At 40.8% G+C, this 21,452-nt stretch overlaps 1 protein-coding gene across 5 annotated transcripts in view; it reads right to left on the bottom strand.

The window, feature by feature from the left end:
• Positions 1-21,452, bottom strand: part of ATP13A4 (ATPase 13A4) — a 173,468-nt gene that overhangs the window by 41,791 nt on the left and 110,225 nt on the right. For all 5 annotated transcript variants that reach the window (XM_050779097.1, XM_050779096.1, XM_050779099.1 and 2 more), the window contains 10 exons: positions 21,035-21,185; positions 19,327-19,413; positions 18,946-19,099; positions 16,399-16,510; positions 10,067-10,191; positions 3,963-4,126; positions 3,042-3,164; positions 2,159-2,238; positions 625-667; positions 135-244 (listed from right to left, as the gene is read on the bottom strand). In XM_050779097.1, the coding sequence (XP_050635054.1) occupies positions 135-244; positions 625-667; positions 2,159-2,238; positions 3,042-3,164; positions 3,963-4,126; positions 10,067-10,191; positions 16,399-16,510; positions 18,946-19,099; positions 19,327-19,413; positions 21,035-21,185 (1,149 nt within the window). The remainder of the gene's footprint in view (positions 1-134; positions 245-624; positions 668-2,158; positions 2,239-3,041; positions 3,165-3,962; positions 4,127-10,066; positions 10,192-16,398; positions 16,511-18,945; positions 19,100-19,326; positions 19,414-21,034; positions 21,186-21,452) is intronic.

Here is a 21,452-nt window from a genome sequence, read left to right as displayed (position 1 = left end):
TGGCTGCATTCTTCTACAAAGCACCCTCCCCACCCAGGGACACCAAGTTTCTCTGGTCTTTCCCAGGCAGAACAATGTGATTTGTACCAGAAGTCAAGAGAGAGAAAGCAATGTTTGAGGAAGTGCCTACTTACTTGATAAGGTGAGGTACGCACTCAATGTTTGGAGTTTTGGAAGTGAAAGGTGAGGCCACAGATGCCTCCTGCTCTGATAAAGAGATGCCCACATGAGCCATTTTCAGAGCCTGAAAGCAAAGAATCAGCTTACTTCCCACGTAGACTCACATATGTCTCTACTAAAGCCTCATAAGGAAAGGCCAGTTAAGCTGGCCACAAGGTGCTTTGTGTGCCCAAACTCTAACCAAGAGACTTAACCCTGCCTGGAACATAAAAGATGGTATTAGGATACCTAGCCAAAGAAATGAGAAACCTAGAACCAAATTCTACCCCATGTAGCCTAAACTAACCATTGAATCAACATGTGACTTTGGTCAAAAGCCTCCCAATGCAATAGTTTATCCATCAAGAGGAATGGAAATGATATATACGCCAGGAGTACTACCTCTAAAGGGCTTGAGTATAATTGAATGTGAGATTATGGCCACACACACTGGCAGCTACTTACCCCACAGTCATTGGCTCCGTCACCACACATACCTACAAAGTAACTAAGAGGGAACCACATTAATTGTAGATGAGATCAAAGCTATCTTGCTAATTTCTCTAATTAAAAAAAAAACAAAGTAACCATCACTACTCAGGGTTCAAACTCATTATTTAAGGGAAATTTCCTAAGAGTCTAGTTTGACTGAAAACAGTGTGATTCAGCAGTTTATACAATGGATTTAGAGATTCAGAACATGATTCCTTTACTGTAAGTGTTTCATGTAGACACTGCACATCACTGCGTAGGGAGAGCTTTCTCAGCTGTCAGACAGAGGCACTCACAATTCTATGATGTAAGCATGGCATGGCAGAGAGGGCACAGGATTTGAAACCAGATCTAGATTTTGACCTGGTCATCTTACCATTTTCACTATTATTATTCCCATCATTATTATTATTTTGCCTATAAAGGGCTATGAGTATTAAATGAGGTGCTGTATGGGAAAGTACAAAGTCTAAAATGATAACAAGTCATAGTTGTTTGTGCTGTTAATACTAGCATGAGAGGAAATCCACACTGTCAACAGTCACTCAACTCAAGTATGTAATGTCAGGCCTAGAAGTTGAAGAAAGAAAACACATCCCTGTTTCAGAATGGCTTTCTGAGGCTGGGTGAACACTCTCTTGAATCATTGACAAGGATTATGGATAGCCAGCTTTTTAAATTATGAGCATTCTGACAGCATGCATAGAACATGCTATACTTTTCTTCCACACTGCCATATGGAAGTAACTCGTTGACTCTCTAGGTTTCAGTCATGTTGAAGAGACAGGGCTTTCTGAACTGAGAAGCTAGCCTGATAACAGAATCAAATGAATAGGAGGGCAGAGTAGAAATGAGTAGGAGTTGGAGTCATGTTGTTGTGACATGGGGACCAAAGTGGAGAAAGGCTCTGGTACTCTGTGGGGTTCTATTAACAGGAAACAAAGGGTCCCGAATGACAGGCACTTCATTTGGACTGCCCATTCTGTCTAGGAATGGAGACCCTTTGTGTTAGGAGAGAAGAATTTTTCTGATTTAGGATGGAAAAATGCTTTGGCACACAAATATTTTAGTCTTTTTAGTGTTACGTGAATCTCATATGAATGTCCCTATATCATCATTGTGATGAGAGCATATGCAAATAAAGTCTAAATACTCATTGTCCCCCCAGGAGCTGAGCTCAAGCCACCTTTCCATTCGTATTTCTCTCCATACTCTTTCAGGCCCCTTAGGTTCTAGTCCAGTGATTCTCAATATTGAATGCAAAATTGACTTATGTGAAAAAACAATACTGATTTTTCAAGCCCCGTATAAACAACTGAATCAGGATCTCTGAATGGTGAGCTCCCTTGGTATTGCTATTTTTCCAAACTCCTAAGTGATTATCTCATGCAGCCAGACTAAGGACCAGTACCCTTGCCAAACCGAGTGACTCCCTGTACCTCTTCCACTCCCCCTGACTGTTATGCCTCCATGCAGTTCATGCCACCTGCACTGGCAAAGAACCTACTCCAGTTTCTGAAATTCTTCCACCAGACTGGACTTCTGCCCGGGAGACATTCTTGCAAAGATGGTCCCATTGATCAGTATCTGTAAGGAACCCAAAATGGAGATTTTTTTTTTTAATCAAGTCAGCTGGTTGTACATGAAATAATTAATAACACTCAGAATGTTGACTGCATCATGACACTTATGATGAAGAAAAAAAAAGTTTCCAATGAGCCTTCCTTTGGATTTTAAAACAAACATTGAGGTTCTGGTCATCAGATAAATGATCAGTGAAAAACAAAAATCAGTAAAGATAATTACTTAACAAAAAATATTTTATGAAAATGATGACCTACAGGAATTTACCTCAGCTGTCATGGGGAATGTGGTCCTGAAAAATCTTGAGCTTAATGGAACCTTGAACTGCAAAACAGCAAGATACATAGTTATCTTGAGGGATAACTATGTATCTAAAAGTTACCTCCCCCCACTAAAGCTTTAAGTTCAACCCTCTTGAGTACTGAGGTCATCTATCAAAAAACAAATGGCATTCCCTTATTCTTGGTCTGCCTTCCTGTATAATTGCAGGATTTCCACTATACTTTGAGACCCCTTACCATGGCAATATAGTGACAGCCACCCAAAATCATCTTTATAATTCAAGAAATCACTGATACTTCAATCGTATAGATGGTGGAAAATTGACTAGTCAAGTTTATTTATTTCAAACCTAGTAGGAAACAAGACAATAGTATCTTCTGCAAAAATATCCGTCTCTCTTAAGAGACAGAGAACTCCCTGAGTATATTTTTCCTGTTTCAAGATTTGAAATAATGTAGGACCATGCTCTGTAAGTGACGTCATCAGCATTTTCACAGGGAGACTGTCACCCTCTTAGAACTTACCTTTGGCAGTAGGCTGCTAAAATGTTGACTTATAACATGAAAGGATTTTCCAGTTAGGGCAAAATGGTAACTTCCTTCTCTGCCATTATCAGAGACTTCATCCCTGATGTTAATGTAATTGTCCTACAAAGCAAGACACAGTGATTTTAGACTCTTTCATTTGACAGAGTGGTTAGAACCACAAGCATATCTGAGAGAAGATAATGAAGACAGACCAGGATCTATCTGTAAAAGTCACTCTGATTCCTCAGAGAAGCATTTTCTCTTTGCTGGATCAATCTTTGCACATCACAGACAACTAGTGAATAGGAGCATAACACTTACTCATGTCCTGTTTTCATCGTGATTTGATCTTGGTGAGTCCCAGAGAAGAGCACATTTCACACATTTCAAGTGTAAAATACAAAAGCACTGCAGCTTAACAAATTTCTCCCTGAAATGAGAACTTACTATTTTTTTTCCTTAGGGAACTAATATTGTTCTACAAGGACACAATGGAGACAGAATACTGACAAGGCTGGAGATAAATGAATGAAACTTTTTTCTGAAAACATAGTCTGATTTTCTGAGACACACAGTAGCATCTCTCCCAAAGACTAGATCCCCTTTGAACCCAGTGGGGTGATTGAAAAGCAAGGGGAAAGGGAGAAAATAGATTCAGCTCCACTCACTATATTCTTTCTCATACAGGGCCAACCATTTTTTTTAAGTTTAAAAGATGGATTATTTCCAGCACACAAGAAAGCACTATACCTTCAAGCTCAGTATGAAAAGTATGGAAAAACCAATGTAATTGAGTTCATTCAACAGCATGAGTGCTAGACATTTGGAAGCATATGTTGACTCTCGGTCAAAGCTGTTCAGTCACCAACACTGCAAGACATGTTGGTAATGTGGCAGAATGTCTGTGTTCAGGAGTACCTGATTCCCATACGTAATGTGTGTCTTCTCTTCTACTAATGTCCAAGATATAGATGCTGATGAGGACCCATTGGTTTCATTTGCCTCAATGAGGATGACTTTCTGGTTTTCAGAAACCATTCCAGATTTTCTGGCCACTGTTATTGCAGTCTGAAGATTGTCACCTAGAGGAAAGGAGGAGTATCTCAAGATGAGATTGACGAGACTGAATTAATTCATGCAGAGCCTTGAAAATCAGAGCAGGGAGTTCAGTCCTTATTTCAGGTATGAAGAGAAATGATCTCTAATATCTTTTTCAGCCCTGACCTTCTGTGACTCCATGATCCCTTTTCCCCTTCTTACTGCTTTTCATCAGGTTACTTCATGATCCACCAGTGTATTTTTGCCAGACTGGGGGAAAAAATCAAAAAGCAAAATTCAAATCTATTTTTGTCATTTGTTAGCAGCTTTGCAAATGTTTAGGCAAATCCTCTGGTTTAGTAGAGTATCTGGTGGCTCCACTTCCAGGCAAAATGGAGTAAGCCCACTACGATCTATCTCTCCCACTGATTACAATGGAAAACTCTGAACAAAAACCAAGAAGCAACTCCCCAAGGACTTTGAAAAGTAAACAAAAGCAGGCAGATGGTGGAAGGCAGTCAAATTTGCAGAAGCAACCTACAAGGGGATGAGTTTCTCGACTTTTTTTCTCTTCCCTATTCCATATTTGACTGGCGCGTGGGCCTCAGTTAAAAAGCTGTTTGGGCAGCAGAACTCTAAAAGATGCCCAGTCTTTCTGGGCAGAAGAGCCAGGAAAAGGGACTCTTGTAGGCTAAAGGGCATGGGCGGAATCCTGGAAAGTAGAGAGCCAGACATGGGGACTAATTCAGTATGTGAATTACATAAGTCCCAAGTTCAGTCTAGAGCTGTGCATGTGTGGACCAGATCCAAAGAAAGATAACAAAAATTCCAGGAATTGAACTATGATATAAATCACCCCCCATTTGTGAGAGTAACCTCTGAGTGAGGCAGACCCAAACATCACAGCAAAAGATTTTATATTTAAGCTAAGATTGAAACTGCCACCTACAACAGGAAAGATAGAACTTACAGTTGATTGTTAGCCAGACAAACAAGAAAACCCTCAACATTCTCCAGAAGATTTTAACAGGATTCAAAGTTTCACAACATAATACTTAAAATGTTTGGGATATTCAATATGAAAAATCTGGAAAATCTGGCCAATTCTCAAGAAAAGCCACAACAGTTGCCAATCTATAGATAGTCTAGATGTTGGAAGTATCAGATAATGGTTTTTAAAGCAGCTATTGTAAGACCCCTTCATGTGGTAACTATTAATATTCTTGAAATGAAAGCTAGAAGTTCTCAACAAGAAAATATAAACTGTGGGAAAAAAACCAAACGGATACTTTAGAATTAAAAAATATAATACCTGAAATTTAAAAAAGAAAAATCACTCAATGTATTCAATAGCAGAATAGATCAATGGAAATTACACAACCTGAAGAGCAGAGAGAAAAATATCATTTTCGTGAACAGACTCAAAGATACCAAAATAATTCATATTCATGTCATTAGAGTCCAAGAAGATGAGGAAAAAAGTTGAAAAAGAAAAAAAAATTGACAAAATCATAGGAGAAATTTTCCCAAGTATGATAAAAGACCTAAATGTACAGATTCAAGAAGTTCAGTGAATTCCAAACAAGATAAACTTAGTGAGAATCACAACCAGACACATAGTAATCAAACTGCTAAAAATCAAAGATAAACAAAAAAAGCAGTTAGAGAAAACCACATTACACATAAGAAAACAATAATTCAAATTATCACAGATTTCTCATAAAAAATACGCAGGGAAGAAAATAGTGGAACATCTTTGAAGTGCTGACTTCATCTTTCACTTTGAAGTGTCAATTCTAACTCCTATAATAGCTGCTGAAAATATCCTTCAGGAATAAAGGAGAGATAAAGACTTTATCAGATGAAGGAAAATGAAGATAATTTGTTGACAGTGGACATGCTCAAAAAATAAACAACAACAACAAAAGCTACAGGGTTCTTTAGGTTGAAATGAAAGGAAATGATACCAGAGGTTAACTTACAACTTAAGGAATGAAAACATAGAAATGATAATGATCTGGGTAATTATAAAAGTCTAATTTTCTTTACTCACGTTCCTTAACTCTTCACTGTTGAAAGTAAAGACTAGCACATTACCTGGTGGGGGTTTTCGACATATGTCATACTTATGATAATAATAACATAAAGAAGAGAAAGCAAGAGACATTCCTGGTTATAAGGCTTCTTGAAAGGAGAAGTATGTACGTTGTGATGCCTACAGCAACCATTAAAAAATTAATCATATAATATCTGGCTGGCTATCCTTAACATAGCTTCTCCCAGGTTTCTACCAAAATATGCATGAAGATCCTCAAAAGAGCTGAAGTGGTGGGAAGGAGCTGCCTGAGGCTGGAAGGATACAGGGAGCCTTGAGTGCCCACAGGTTTCCTTCATGCTCCACAGCAGGCCCCTGACAGCCTGTCTGCTTTTTGCCCTCCACCACCTGTGAGAGATCCACCACCTGTGAGAGATCCACCACCTGTGAGAGATCCACCACCTGTGAGAGATCCACCACCTGTGAGAGATCCAGTTCTCGGGATAAACAGCCCAGGCCTCAACTCCAATCATCTGACAGAAAAATCTAACAACCTTTCCAAGAAATCCGAGACACTGGACAGGAAAAGATCAGGAAGAACAATCAGAGCACATGACTAGAGAAGTCATGTGCACTGGCCAAGCGCGGTGGCTCACACCTGTAATCTCAGCACGTTGGGAGGCCGAGGTAGGCAGATCACGAGATCGAGACCATCCTGGCCAACATGGTGAAACCCTGTCTCTACTAAAAATATAAAAATTAGCCAGGCGTGGTGGTGCGTGCCTGTAATCCCAGCTACTTGGGAGACTGAAGCAGGAGAATCCCTTGAACCAGGGAGGCAGAGGTTGCAGTGAGCCAAGAACGCACCACTGCATTCCAGCCCTAGTGACAGGGTGACACTCCATCTCAAAAATATGTATATAAAAAATAAATAAATAAATAAAGCACTGGCCGGATGCGGTGGCTCATGCCTATAATCCGAGCACTTTGGGAGGCCAAGGCAGTAGGATCACCTGAGGTCAGGAGTTTGAGACCATCCTGGCCAACATGGTGAAACCCCGTCTCTACTAAAAATACAAAAATTAGCTGGGCATGGTGGTGCACACCTGTAGTCCCAGCTGCTTGGGAGGCTGAGGCAGGAGAATCACTTGAACCCAGGTGGCGGAGGTTGCAGTGAGCCGAGATCATGTCACTGCACTCCAGCCTGGTGACAGAGCGAGACTCCATCTCAAAAAATAAATAAAAATAAAAAATAAATAAGGAGAGCACTTAAGAAAACTCAAATCCCACCCCACACATGATTTAAGAACTGAACAATTCAAAAGGGGATTTGAAAAAGATAAAGAGCATTGTTGAGACCTGAAATTGTGGTTTGAACAAACTGGGTGCAAAAAAAAAAAAAAAAAAAAGTCTTAAAGCAAAATATAAAACTATATAATCTAAAGCAAGGAACAGTGGTGCATGCCTGCAGTTCCAGTTACTGAGGAGGCTTAGGCAGGAGGATCGCTTGAGCCCAGGAGTTCAAGGCTGAAGTGAGCTATGATCCTGCCACTGCATTGTAGCTTGGGCAACAGAGCAAGACTCTGTCTCTAAAAAATAAATAAATAAATAAATAAATAAATAAATAAATAAATAAATAAGACAACTACAAGAAAAACGGACAGACTGAGAGGAGAGATAACAATGGAAATTCCAGAAGTAAAAATGGACAGAGACCAGAGGCAAAAATTAAATAAACAATAGGAAAATTTTTTCTCGCAGGAAGAAAGATTAAAAGGTGCTCTCCATGTTTCTCCCACTCCTATCTCTTCTTAATTCTGGGGAACTCTGGTTCTAATCACTGGTTTCCAGAGATTGATTTGAAAGCCTTGGGTCACAGAAAGAAGCAACAAGAAACTCTCATCAACTCAAAACTTTTTAAGTGAATGGATCATCATAAAATTGGTCCATTCAGAGAATAGAGTTGAGTCCATTAAGTTATTGTCACAAGGGGTTGCGTATTTGGTGATTCAGTTATATAAACCAATGCTCTTGCTATGAATATAATACTTTTCATAATCTGTTTTATCATATGTATAACATTCAAAGTGACAGATATTATGACTTAATAAAGATGTCAAAAATGGTAAAAAATAAAATAAATAAAAGTTTTTCTAAAAGTGCTGTCCGTGTTCCAGACTAAGTTAATGAAACAAGGGAAACATGAAGGCAAACATTTCTAAATTCCAAAGTTAAAAAGTTTATGTGCAGAAAAGAATAAGTTACTTATAATGGACTCTCACTGGACTTGTCATGAGCAGTATCAGAAGCCAGAAGGCAAAGGAATAGCCTCTACATACAGATCATTAAGAAAAAAGAACAATAATTCAGGAATCTTTTATCTGAGCAAGATGTCATTCACGTGTCAGAGCAATGAAAGATATTCAAGCATGTGTAAGAAATCAAATAGCACCCCTCCATTCCATCCAAGGGCAATATTTGAGGGAAAACAATTGTAAACAAGCAAGGAAAGAAATAGAGCAGAAATTTCAATATGAGAAAAGAGGAAGTAAAGAGAGAAGGTGGAGAAGGATGAACACTTGTACAGAAATCTAAGTTAAGGATAGATTATGAGAATGTGTCATCTAAGTGCTAAATAAAGATTTTTGAAACAGAAGGGTCACAGTGTAAGGGAAATCCTAATCAATAGTAAATGAACTCAGCAACTTCAAAAAGTTGGACTGGGTTGTTAGAAAAGGAGAAAGTAAAAACAGTCCAAGACACTCTTGGATTGTGGGGAGTAGAACAGGGGACAGAGAAGTACAAAAGAAGAAATAAAAGTATTCTAGAGTTTGCAGCTATAGAATTGGGTTCAGGGGAAGTGGGAACAGAAAGTGCGTGCTTTGATGGGGAAATAATGTATCTTCGAGACATAAATGAAAGAGTTAAAAGCATCTGACTATAAGAGCAGGCAGAAGAAAGGCAACACACTGCAAAAATATGAACATGAATTCATTAGGAAATCATTTATTCACCTCTAGTCTCTTTCCCAATTAAAAAATTATAGCATCAGCATGAAATTTCATTAATAAAGTCACACTTGATTTCATTAAGAAAATTCGGCCGGGCGCGGTGGCTCAAGCCTGTAATCCCAGCACTTTGGGAGGCCGAGGCGGGCGGATCACGAGGTCAGGAGATCGAGACCATCCTGGCTAACACGGTGAAACCCCGTCTCTACTAAAAAATACAAAAAACTAGCCGGGCGAGGTGGCGGCGCCTGTAGTCCCAGCTACTCGGGAGGCTGAGGCAGGAGAATGGCGTAAACCCGGGAGGCGGAGCTTGCAGTGAGCTGAGATCCGGCCACTGCACTCCAGCCTGGGCGGCAGAGCGAGACTCCATCTCAAAAAAAAAAAGAAATTTCACACATTTCTCTTGTGTGACTTATTCTCATTGCTATCTTGTTTGTATGATCTGGAGCTGGGATTGGGAGTACAGAGGACAGCATTTTCTTTAATTTCTAGAATCGTGGATTTTATGATTGATGAGCCTTCAGCATATTTATAGACCCCATCAACTGAGGATGCTTCTTCTTCTAGCATTTGGCAATAAAAATCACCTTTGCCTGGCTCATGTCTTCTTGTCATTCAGGTCTTATTTCAAATGTCACTTCTCGGAGAGGCCTCTCTTAACCAACTCATCTCAAACAGATGGCCAAACACACTTTCCCGCATTATCCTATTTGTGTACCTCAAAACGCTGATACTATTTGACTGGTTGGTTGATTTTCTCTCATTCCACTGACATGGAAACTCTGGGAAAGCAGTAATTGTGCCTTTTTGTTGCCCATCTCCAGCACCTGGAATGGTGTCTGGCCCAGAGTAGGTTGTCAACAATATTTATTAAATGAGTGAATTGTGTCTATTTCCACATCAAATTCTTAACTGTTTTCACCATATACTTTGTTCTATACCTGTGATCATTACAGTCCTTATCTGGGCTGAGATGAGCTCTTCCAAGACAGGTTTCGTCTCTTCCTTCAATCGATTCTCCAAGATCAGCAGCCCCAGAAATATCAGGTCTGATTCGACCGTCTCCCTGAAAATACATATATAGATGTATGGAACAGAAATAACACACATTGTAGCTTTTTTTTTTTTTTTTTGAGACAGAGTCTCGCTCTGTCATCCAGGCTGGAGGACAGTGGTTCAAGTGATTCTCCTGCCTCAGCTTCCCAAGTAGCTAGGATTATAGGTGCCCACCACCACGCCCGGCTAATTTTTGTATTTTTAATAGAGGCAGGGTTTCACCATGTTGGTCAGGCTGGTCTTGAACTCCTGAATTCAAGGCCTTGGCCTCCCAAAGTGCTGGAATTACAGGCGTGAGCCACTGCACCCAGCCACATGATAGCTTTCCTACAGGAAGTAAAACAAAAAGAAAAAGACCTCTGTCGTAGTGGTTCCATTCACTCATTCAAGCACTGTTAGGTGCTGATTAGGGACCAGGAGTGATTCAGAAAGAGGACAGGAGGGGACACAAAGGCTCTGGAGACGTTTACTCTAACTGAATGAAGAGGAAGAGGAAGAGAGTGTTTGTTAAGCAAAAGCTTTGCTTTAACCTTTGCAGAAAATGAGCTGAAAGCCCGTAAGGGTCTCCTCCATCTGTTGTGGCTAGTCTGATTTTCATTGCCTCACCTGTTACCCACAAAGGGGAGCTTTAGCTCTGGCACAAAGCATGAAAAATAAGGGAGGTACAAAGAAAAATAAAATAAAATGCCAGTTTCTCCAGCAGCCAAGTCTATAATCAATATTATTTTAGCCCCAGGAGATATGAGGTCATAATCTCAACAAACAGGCCTCTCTATTCAGGTCAAGCTCATCCCTTTCTTTCTCCCCTAGCTGGTAGCAATGATCTTCTGCATCAAGCGTGAATGTTTCTGCAAATAGGTGCAGTCTTCAAGGCTCCTATCCACCCCACAAATATTTTCAGGGGTATTCTACAGAACTGAGTGCAGGGGAATCCATTTGAGAACAGGAGTTCAAAGATTCTTCCATGATTTATTTATCTTAGACACAGATAGAGAACAAGACACCAGCACTGTCTAACTCTGGCTGAAACACAGATGAAAGCGGCACCCACTCAGACTCCTTGCCTGTCTCCGTAGGGGGTCTCACATCAGCTACGGTCATGAACTAGCATTAGTGGTGCTCCCAGGAAACTGCTAAAGCCTCCACGGAGAAACGGGAAGTGGACGCAGTCTGAACGACTCACCTCAGAGCAGGCTTGAAAGGATGGCATTTCCCATTTTCTGAACCTGTCATTTAAATCTCTCTATGATCTGGTTCCAAACTATCTTTCCAGCTTCAGCCATCACTAAATTCCTCACTCACCCTCATTTCCAGCCAAGCTGAACCACTAGCCATGGGTTTTCTCTCAACCATCTCTAGACACTTGCTTTAGACTGCTGTAAGACATGTGTCTTTATTTCCTAGAAAAGGTTGTAATTTCCCCATGATCTGCTACTGAAACCCTCCTGACACTCGGAGCCTAATGCCACGTCCCCCACAAAGGCCTCCTCAGATAGAAATCATTGCTCCCGGCTAGGCACAGTGGCTCATGCCTGGAATCCCAGCACTTTGGGAGGCCGAGGCGGGTGGATCACCTGAGGTCAGGAGTTCGAGACCAGCCTGACCAACATGGAGAAGCCCTGCCTCTACTAAAAATACAAAATTAGCCGGGCATGGTGCCAGGTGCCTGTAATCCCAGCTACTTGGGAGGCTGAGGCAGGAGAATCGCTTGAATCCAGGAAGTGGAGGTTGCAGTGAGCCAAGATCATGCCATTGCACTTCAGCCTGGGCAATAAGAACGAAACCCTGTCTCAAAATAATAATAATAATAATAATAATAATAATAATAATAATTGCTCCCTTGGCATATTACTTGTATTTCAGTGTAACTCACATTTTATTTGCCCATGTTTTATTCTTGGCCTTCTGCTTTGTCACACTGTCTCAGCTCCTTGAGAACAATACCACGTGACTCAGTGTGTTCACCACCACCCACGTGCAAGTGCTCAGCAAATGTGAAACGCTCTGAGGCCTGTTGGGACCATTTTTTGCCAGGTAACCTACGGAGATTCCTCATCCAGAAATTCTGCTGAGTTCAAGGAACAGCACTGAGGAAAAGTGGAACAGAATATGCAGAGACTGCAGTAGCAGAGACTATAGTAGCCTCTCACTCCAGATTTTACATCCAACTGGGAGGTAGAATTTAGACATGGCTCATCTCAGTTGAGTGGAAGGCTGGGAAAAGTATGATAACAGATGTCCAAATCAGAGTCCCATAGAGTCAGAGGAGGGTACAATCATTTCTGGGTGGAGTGATTGGAGAGGCTTCCTGTAGAATATGATATTTAATCTGGTGTTTGAAAGATAACTTGGTTGATGCCTGATTGAGGTCTTACAGGGTAAATGCACGTGGTAGCAATAACTACTTAAACATACCCTTAGAATGACCCTCTATGGCAGATGCACCTAAATGTATGTTTCAAGCTAGGAGATCTGGCCATGGCCAACCCAGAGATTTGTTCCTTGTCTCTGAGGAACTTCTGAGCCCCCGTCCCGTCTAGTGGAACATATGCCAGGCCATACAGGGAGCTGAGGCCCTGAGATGTGAGTTGGATGAAGGTTGCTAGGTGGAGGTCATTCAGGAGTGAAGTGAGAACGCGATGCGAACTGCATGACGTGTGCAGGCAGCGGTGGTTTTCCCGCACAGCTCACCACCGGTGGAGGATAGGAAGGCAGACACGTTGTCCACTTTGCTGCCACTGGACTGTTTCCATCTGTGAGGTGGTTCCCTGTCCAGCCCGCTGTTACTGAACTCTCTCCCCTGTAGGTGAGCCCCTAATAAAACCCCATGTCTCATTTGCTGGCTCTGGGTCTCTTCTTCAACCTCTTGAACCTGGTGCCTTCCCTACTGAAGTCAATGGGGGTTTGGCACAACAGGTCTTCCAATCTTTCTCATGATCCTGGTACTCAGGTCCCAGGTCTTGGTTATTTCTGCAGATGACATGACCTGAGCCTATCACGAAGTGCCAGATTAGGCCAAGAAAATGGCTGTGGGGTCAAACATCTGCCATAGCCTATGGCCTACCTTGGCACTAGTATTTCTAGCTCCTCTGGCTTATGGCCTTTGCATGGTTCAAGGCACAATAATCAGGAGACTGGAGTTCTAATGTCAGCCCTCTACCACTGCCTTGCGGTGCGAGCATGACTAAATTACTTTCTTTGCCTGGTAACCAGGTTCATCTTTGCACCTCCAAAGTCTCTGCTAGTTCTAGCATTACATGAGTTTTCCTTTCATAAGCATTTAATCTGAATAAAAAAAAAATTAAAAGGAGTAATTCCTTAAGGGGTCTTAAGCTTTGCAACTTGGAATGGCACTCTATCTCTTCCAGCTTCCTGCACAGACATTATGCCTCCTCCTGAAGTATCTAAAAATAATAAAGAATAAGTGTAATATATACAAAGCATTGTCACCCCTGCGATTACATTTCATGTTCTTAAAATCCATGTGATTTTTAAAAAATGACATTGCATAAAGTGGGCAAATAACCTTTGAAGAGATTATGATACCAATGCTGGAAGTACCCTGAGTAACCATACACACACACTCACACACACACACACACAAAACAACAGCAAGAATCTTCCATCCTAATCAGGAATTTGCAAAGAATAATTAAATTAATTTAGCTATGTGGCTGGGCATGGTGGCTCATGCCTGTAATCCCAACACTTTGGGAGGCCAAAGCAGGTGGATTACTTGAGGTTGGGAGTTTGAGACCAGCCTGGCCAACATGGTGAAACCCCATCTCTACTAAAAAACAAAAATTAGCTAGCCATGGTAGTGGACACCTGTAATCCCAGCTACTCAGGAGGCTGGGGCAGGAGAATCACCTGAACCCGGGAGGCAGAGGTTGCAGTGAGCCGAGATCATGCCGCTGCACTCCAGTCTAGGCAATAGAGTGAGACTCTGTCGCAAAAAAAAAAAAAAAAAAAAAAAAAAAAAATTAATTTGGCTATGTGTGTACATGGTAGTGATGTGCTTTATGACAGGAGAGGCAAATTGATGACCTAAGATCAAATTCTATTAGAGAATTTGTGATTTGTGTTTAGACCATACAAGAATTTAAAAAGTCAGAATTTCAGTACCTTTAACTGGGACATGTACTCTGCTGTGTGCCACAGCCCTCACTATTCCCCGTTGCTCATCTGTCTCCACAATAAGTGCTTTGTTACGTGCATGCGTTTCAAAACCATGAGTTAGCAACTTGTAAATATGCAAATATCGTATCATAACAATCAGAAGCAGCAGCATGGTAGCCAGACTCTTACCATAGCCCTTGGCAACAGCCTCTCAGGAAACTAAGTTCAATTCCCAATTCTGCTCTGTCCCTTCCCTTCCCTGGACCCAAGTTTTCTCTCCTTCAAAATGTGATATCCAATCTCAAAGTTTACTTTTAGCTCCCTCACTTGAATGACCTTGAACTGAGTTGATCAAATTGCAACAAATATGCAGAGTTGTTGCAGCCAAAGTTTCAGGGGTCACATTAAACTGGCCCCGCGGGAAGAGCGGTTCGACAAGCCCAGGAAACGAACACAATGAGCCACTTCCCACTCTGGGCCTCATTTTACCCATTCACAAAGTGAGAGGGTTGGGTCACAGCAGTCATTCTCAGCAGGGACAGCACTCCCTCTAGAGGACATTGTGGATTTTTTTTTTTTTTTTTTTGGCATCTACGCAAGACTCTGAAAAGATCAATGCACAATGAATAATTATCCCGCATCCCACATGCCTTTTGAATATCTTACTGGACACTCATGGACACTGAAAAATTATTGTACTTTCCTAAGTCATTTTAGGCTTACCTTGTATATATTTTACTATTATTATACTATAATATACTGTACTATTATGGCATATATAATATTAACTATGTTATATTAAGCAATTACAAAATTGTTTATTAAAATTTCCCTAGCTTTTCCCCCTAGTTTATATGCGTTACATATAAACACAAAGTATTTTTCACACTTATAATATTTTGTTGAATTTTGCAGAAATGGAACTACCTGTACTATGTGAATTGGGAGGAGACTGTACTGTTTTCTTCCGGTTTTACCCAGACTTGTTAACCACTTCACAGTCATCTCAATGGCAGCGAGACTGAGGTATCTGAGTCTGCAATACGTAACACACCTGTATCAGTCTGTATTTGTAGACGTTGCAGCCTCAATTATTCTATACACAGGTACAAGCAACTTATTACTTCATTTTGTGTTAGTGGAGTCAGCTGAATAGTTATTAAACTATCACCTTTGTGAAACATTATATGTTTTGCTTTTATTTTTACTGTATAATAGGTCATTATATATTTTTACAAAGAATATGTGCAGATATATGTGAACTTTATTTTAGAATATTAAGAGTTAAAAAATATAGTTACAAGAGAGTGTTGACTTTGATTAGATTGAAACAAATAGGTTAGACTTTCCAAATGTATAATCCTAAATATAAAAATGAGCCTGGATTAGCTCCACAACAGCATAAGCAGTGGTGGCTGACATTAAGTGTTAGAAATGATATGAAAGGTGAAATAAACATGATACCTGAAAAGAGTGGAATTTAAAAAAATAAAATTGAACTTATAAATACTGCTGTTTTTGAGCTGTTAAGCATCTCTATTTTAACCTTAAAATGTAAAATTGAATCTATAGGCTAAAATCTTTCTCTAGTATGGAAATTTTCCTTGTTTTTTTGTAGATGTTACCAGGATTATATCGTCTAAGCTGTATTTATTTGTTTCATTAAGCTGTGTATTTCCTATCAAACATTTTTTCAGGTAAATGTTATGTTTCATAACTCCCAACCAATCCACCAACTATAGTTTTTTTAAATGGGGACATGACCACAATTTCAAATTCTGAAATGCTGATTATATTCCTATGTCTATTTTCACAAAGCTGTAAAAATCACATCATATTATACATCTTATATGACTATGTCTCATGAAATCCCCCAGTGAGTGTTCACATTCTCTGTGGGATTTAGGCAGGGCAGGGATTACTATATCTCTACTTACCAGTGTTCAGAGACATGTTATGCACACAAATTCAGCGAGCTATATTGCTCTGTCCACCACCCAGAACCCCTGAGTCCATCCCAGTCTAATGCACTTGCCATTCCAACCTGGCACATCTTTCCATCAAACCTTTCTGCTTTGTCAAAATCATCCCCATTTACCTCGTCAAGGCGGTGGTGTGGTGGTCATTTTCCAGCTTCTTGTAGGCCAGTGCTATGACTCGAAAGCCCTGTGTCGTGTAAATCTGAAGCTCACTAACAAAACTAGTGGGTACTGTTTAGAAAGAAACACAGGGTTAGTATGCAGTATTTACTGAGGCAGTACTGTCAAGGAAATTCTTTACAAACATCCAACTTTTGCCCAAGAAAGCACACCTCTACAAAGATATGTGAACAAGCCAGTGAAAATTCTGAACACAACTACATTGTCAGGGTTTACCTCTTCAGACGTAGTGAAGCTAAAATGAGAATGAAGCATTTGAAAAAAGAAAAAAGATAGAAAAAGTGTAGAATTCTTTTTTCTTCAGTTTAACCAACAAACATTTATTGAAAATCTACTATCTGCCAGGCATTGGCTGTGCAGAGATTAAATCACAAGCTCTGCACCCAGAAATAAGACTTCACATCTACAACTATCAGATGTTTGACAAACCTGACAAAAACAAGCATGGGGAAAGTCTTCCCTATTCAATAAATGGTCCTGGAATAACTGGCTAGCCATATGCAGAAGATTGAAACTGGACCCCTTCCTTACACCATATACAAAAATTAACTCAACCTGGATTAAAGACTTTTAAAACCTAAAACTATAAAAGCCTGGAAGACAGCCTAGGATAGACATTCTGGATATAGGCACGGGCAAAGATTTCATGACAAAGATGCCAAAAACAATTGCAACAAAAGCAAAAATTGACAAATGGGATTGAATTAAACTAAAGAGCTTCTGCACAGCAAAAGAAACTGTCAACAGAGTAAACATACAACCTACAGAACAGGAGAAAATTTTTGCAAACTATGTATCCAACAAAGGTCTAATATCCAGCATCTATAAGAAACTTAAAGAAAATTTATAAGACAAAAAAACCCCAAAAAATCCTTATTAAAAAGTGGACAAAGGACATTAACACTTTTCAAAAGAAGACATACATGAGACCAACAATCATGTGAAAAGAAAAAAGCTCAACATCACTGATCATTAAAGAAACGCAAATCAAAACCACAATGAGATACCATCTCACACCAGTCAGAATGGTGATTATTAAAAAGTCAAAAAACAGCAGATGCTAGTGAGGTTGTGGAGAGAAAGAAGATTGAACCACTGTGGTAGACAATACAGTGACACCTCAAAGTCCTAAAGACAGAGATACCATTTGGCCCAGCAATCCCATTACTGGGTATATAGCCAAAGGCAGGTAAATCATTCTATTAATAAAGATGCACATGCATATATATGTTTATTGCAGCACTATTCACAATACCAAAGACATGGAATCAACCTAAATGCCCATCAATGGTAAACTGGATATAGAAAATGTGGTATATATACATGATGGAATACTATGCAGCCATAAAAAAGAACGAGATCACATCCTTTGCAGGGACCTGGATGGAGCCGGAGGCCATTATCCTTAGCAAGCTAACATAGGAACAGAAAACCAAACTCATATGTGGGAGTTAAATAATGAGAACACATGGGCATGTAGGGGGGAACGACACATACTGGGGCCTATTCCGGGGGAGGGTGGGAAGAGGTAGAGGATCAGGAAAAATAACTAATGGGTACTAGGCTTAATACCTGGACAATGAATTAATGTGTACAAGAAACCCCCATGACTCAAGTTTACCTGTGTAACAAACCTGCACATGTACCACTGAACTTAAAATATAGGCTAAAAAAAAGAATGAAATTGAAAAAAACTCACAAGTTCTGCTCTAAGGATTTCTGTCTAATTGAGTTACAGCCAGCAGAGTAACAATGCAATCAAATGAGATCATTGCTATCATCCAGGCCATTGCAGCATGCTGTGGCAAGCGTCTGGTGGTGTATATACCAGCCTGGGAGGAGGTGGTTCAGTAAAGGCAGCATTCTGGGGCTGAGGGAGAATCATGAGCTTAGTCATGGAGGCATGAGAGTAAGCTGTGAAGATTAGTTCAGCTCAGGAAAAGCACAGGATGAGGAGTGGTAAGGTCCATCTGGAAAGGTCACTGGGAGTTCAAACCTGAAAGCCTTACATGTGATCCTAAAGAAATTTGAGATTATCCTGGAGCCTATGAGAGCAACTAAAAGAATCATGAGGTAAAGAGTCTGGTCACAGTACAGAGGGCAAATCAGAGTTGGGGAGACTGGAGGCAGACGGTCAATCCACCAACTATTGAAGTGATCAAGAATGATGAAGGCATGAGCAGATGCAGTAAAGGATCATGGATTAGCAACTGACAAGCCAGAGGCACTAAGTGGGAGTAAGAAATCAGGGATGATACCTAAATGGGGTGGGGGTGGGGGATGGTGGTATCATGCACCAAATAGGAAACTGGGGAATACAGGAAATGAGAAAGACAAGCTTGGCTTTCGTATTGCATTTGGAATGCCAGTGAGCCACCCAATTGGTGATGACCCATAGGCAATTGGATTAATAGATCAAACGCTGTGGGAACATATTTATCTGGAGATACAGATTTGCCAGGTGTAATCCAAGTCAAGTTACAGACCTGTCTCAGGTTGGCAAAAGCTGGCCACCCTCTCTGGTGCACCTTTCATGAATGCCAGTCGGTCACCTCCCATCTCTTGGACAATGACTGTCATTCTTTGCAGAGCTGATGAGAATGGGAACTGATGCAGGATTGCGATTCCTTCCACTGGGACCTGGTTGAGGGATGGGGAAAGGAGAGGAACCTGCTGATACAGCTTCTGGCTACCGGGAATTAACCACTCCTTCCGTAGTCTTTATTTTAATAAATAAGGGGGAAGGTCTCACTCATTTTCACACCTGAAATTCAAAGACACATCTGTGACCTGTCAAAACCTGGGGGCCTGAAGAGAGTTTCTCTTTGAGTTTGGGTGTTGTGGGGTGAAGAGCAAGCAGGGCTTACCTGGCTGGCTGTTCTGCAGGGCTTAACCACCGTGGCATGTGCCGGCACTCCCTTGATGCTGAAATCGTCCCCAGAAAAAGCCATTTCCTGTTTCACAAATAGGATATTTCATTGCGGAGATACATTTACTGTTTGCCCACTGATACTATGTTTGAACCCTCCCCTTGAGAAAACCCTCAGACCACCTCAATGTGTTTTCCGTGTCTCTTCCCTCAGAGGTGAACCAGATTTATTCTGCCACACACACACAAAAATAATAATAATGCATTGAAAATGCTGCACAACTTGAAGGGCAGACACTTTTGAATTATTCATGCAATTTGTCTTGTTTTCTCTGTTGGAATGCTCTGTGTAAAGGCTCGTTCTCCATTTCTAAAGAGCCTAGCTTGAAAGTCATGAACATGAAAGGCCAGACTTCTTTTGTGTGAAGCAAGCACCTTCTGTTGTTCTTTTCCTGCACTTCACGGCTCTTCCTGCCCTTGCATGTCTGAATAATTTGGATGCATGGTCCTCAGGGCTGGGGTAGGGCAGGGCAGAGACTGTGATATACATGGTTAATAATCAGTAATTGCTATAATAACGACCCTAAATTATAGTCAAAGGGGCCTTTTGCCCAAAGACAACGCAGTGCTTTGTAATCATCTCATTGAGTGGCTGACAAGGTCCCAGAGAGGAAACTGCAATCCCTATTTAAAGATATGGAATCGGTAACCCAGAAAAGATGGAGGCTTGGCAAAGTTACATCAGATTGCTATGAAATAATGCTCCAGGAGATTTGGAAGGGACCCTGAAGATTGTCTCTTTCAGTGGTGCTCCCAGTGTGCCACCAGAGGCGAGCGCTACATGTAGCGCAGGGAGAAAGGAAGGGATTATGGCTAAGTAGTCGGGGATGCATGTCCCTTAATCCTCATCTTTAGACCCCACCTTTTATTTCATCTGGAGTGACTCCAGCTATTCAGTCTTTACAGTGTTTCTGGAGAATGTTTCCTTTTACAAAAAGATTCCAGATTGTTTGTCTTGTTTTGTGTTATGCGAACACCACTGGTCTAATTCATTTTATGGTCATGAGAGCCAAGGCCCCAACATGAGAGACAGATTAACGGGATTCAGCAGCCAGTTAGAGCAGAGCCAAAACTAGAATCAGAAAAGCCAGATTCCTGAACTACACGCTGGCTCTTAAATCTAGTTTAGAGTCTCAACAAAAGCTCTTTAGTGGTTTTCCTTTTTGTTGTTTCTAGTCTTGAAAATAAAATCAATACTAAATTAATAGAAGTAAGACTCATAGTCACCATGAGTCTATGAGTTATCCTGAGCGCTGGAGAAAGCAATGTTTTCTGATTCCCATATTCTGGAAAATCTTTGAAACCAGACAATGCTCAGAGAACAGTACAGAGAGATGAGAAATAATTACATAATAATGACAATTCTATTAATATGATTGAACCTTTAATATTTGCCAGGCACAGCACCAAGGATTTTTTTAATGCATCAACTCATTTAATCCTCACAATAGTCTCATTATGTAGATGCTATTATTAGCTTCATTGCACAGATGAAGAAACCAGGCTTAGATGAGTTTGCCCTTCACTACCAAATGTACTCCACATTGGACACCTCACCTTTTATAAGAATTACATAGCTCTGATATTGCCTATGTTGCTCTGGCATTGAAGAAGCTTCTCAGGTTCTCTGAAGAGCAGAGGCTTACCCAGGTGGTGGCTTCAAACATTTTGAGGTCCAGAGGGTCTCCCTGGATGGTCCCATCAAGAAGGATCAGAGAGTGGCAGCTGGCCATCGCAGCACACAGTGGGCCCCATGGCACAGCCTGGCCTGAGGCAAAGCTGTGAACTTCCTGAAAGCTTAAGGAGAAAAAGAAATGGGTTTCCATTCTATCTCCTCATGCCAAAACAGAGCATCTTGGAGGTGAACAAACATCTTTATAAAACATAATTTAATATGCTTTGTTGCATTAATAGCCACTCTCCAATCCTCCCACATTAATTGCTTCATTCAGCCAAGTAAGTTCACTGAGTATGAGAAAGGTCTCTGAGGTTTTATTTTGTTCGTTTTTTTTTTTTTTTTTTTTTCCGGATACAGGGTCTCACTCTATCACTCCGTCACCCAGG

The sequence above is a fragment of the Macaca thibetana genome, chromosome 2 (genome assembly GCF_024542745.1).
Source record: "Macaca thibetana thibetana isolate TM-01 chromosome 2, ASM2454274v1, whole genome shotgun sequence".
NCBI classification, from domain to species: domain Eukaryota; kingdom Metazoa; phylum Chordata; class Mammalia; order Primates; family Cercopithecidae; genus Macaca; species Macaca thibetana.
Note: the sequence above shows the minus strand (reverse complement) of the source record. Positions and strands in the feature narration are given on the sequence as shown.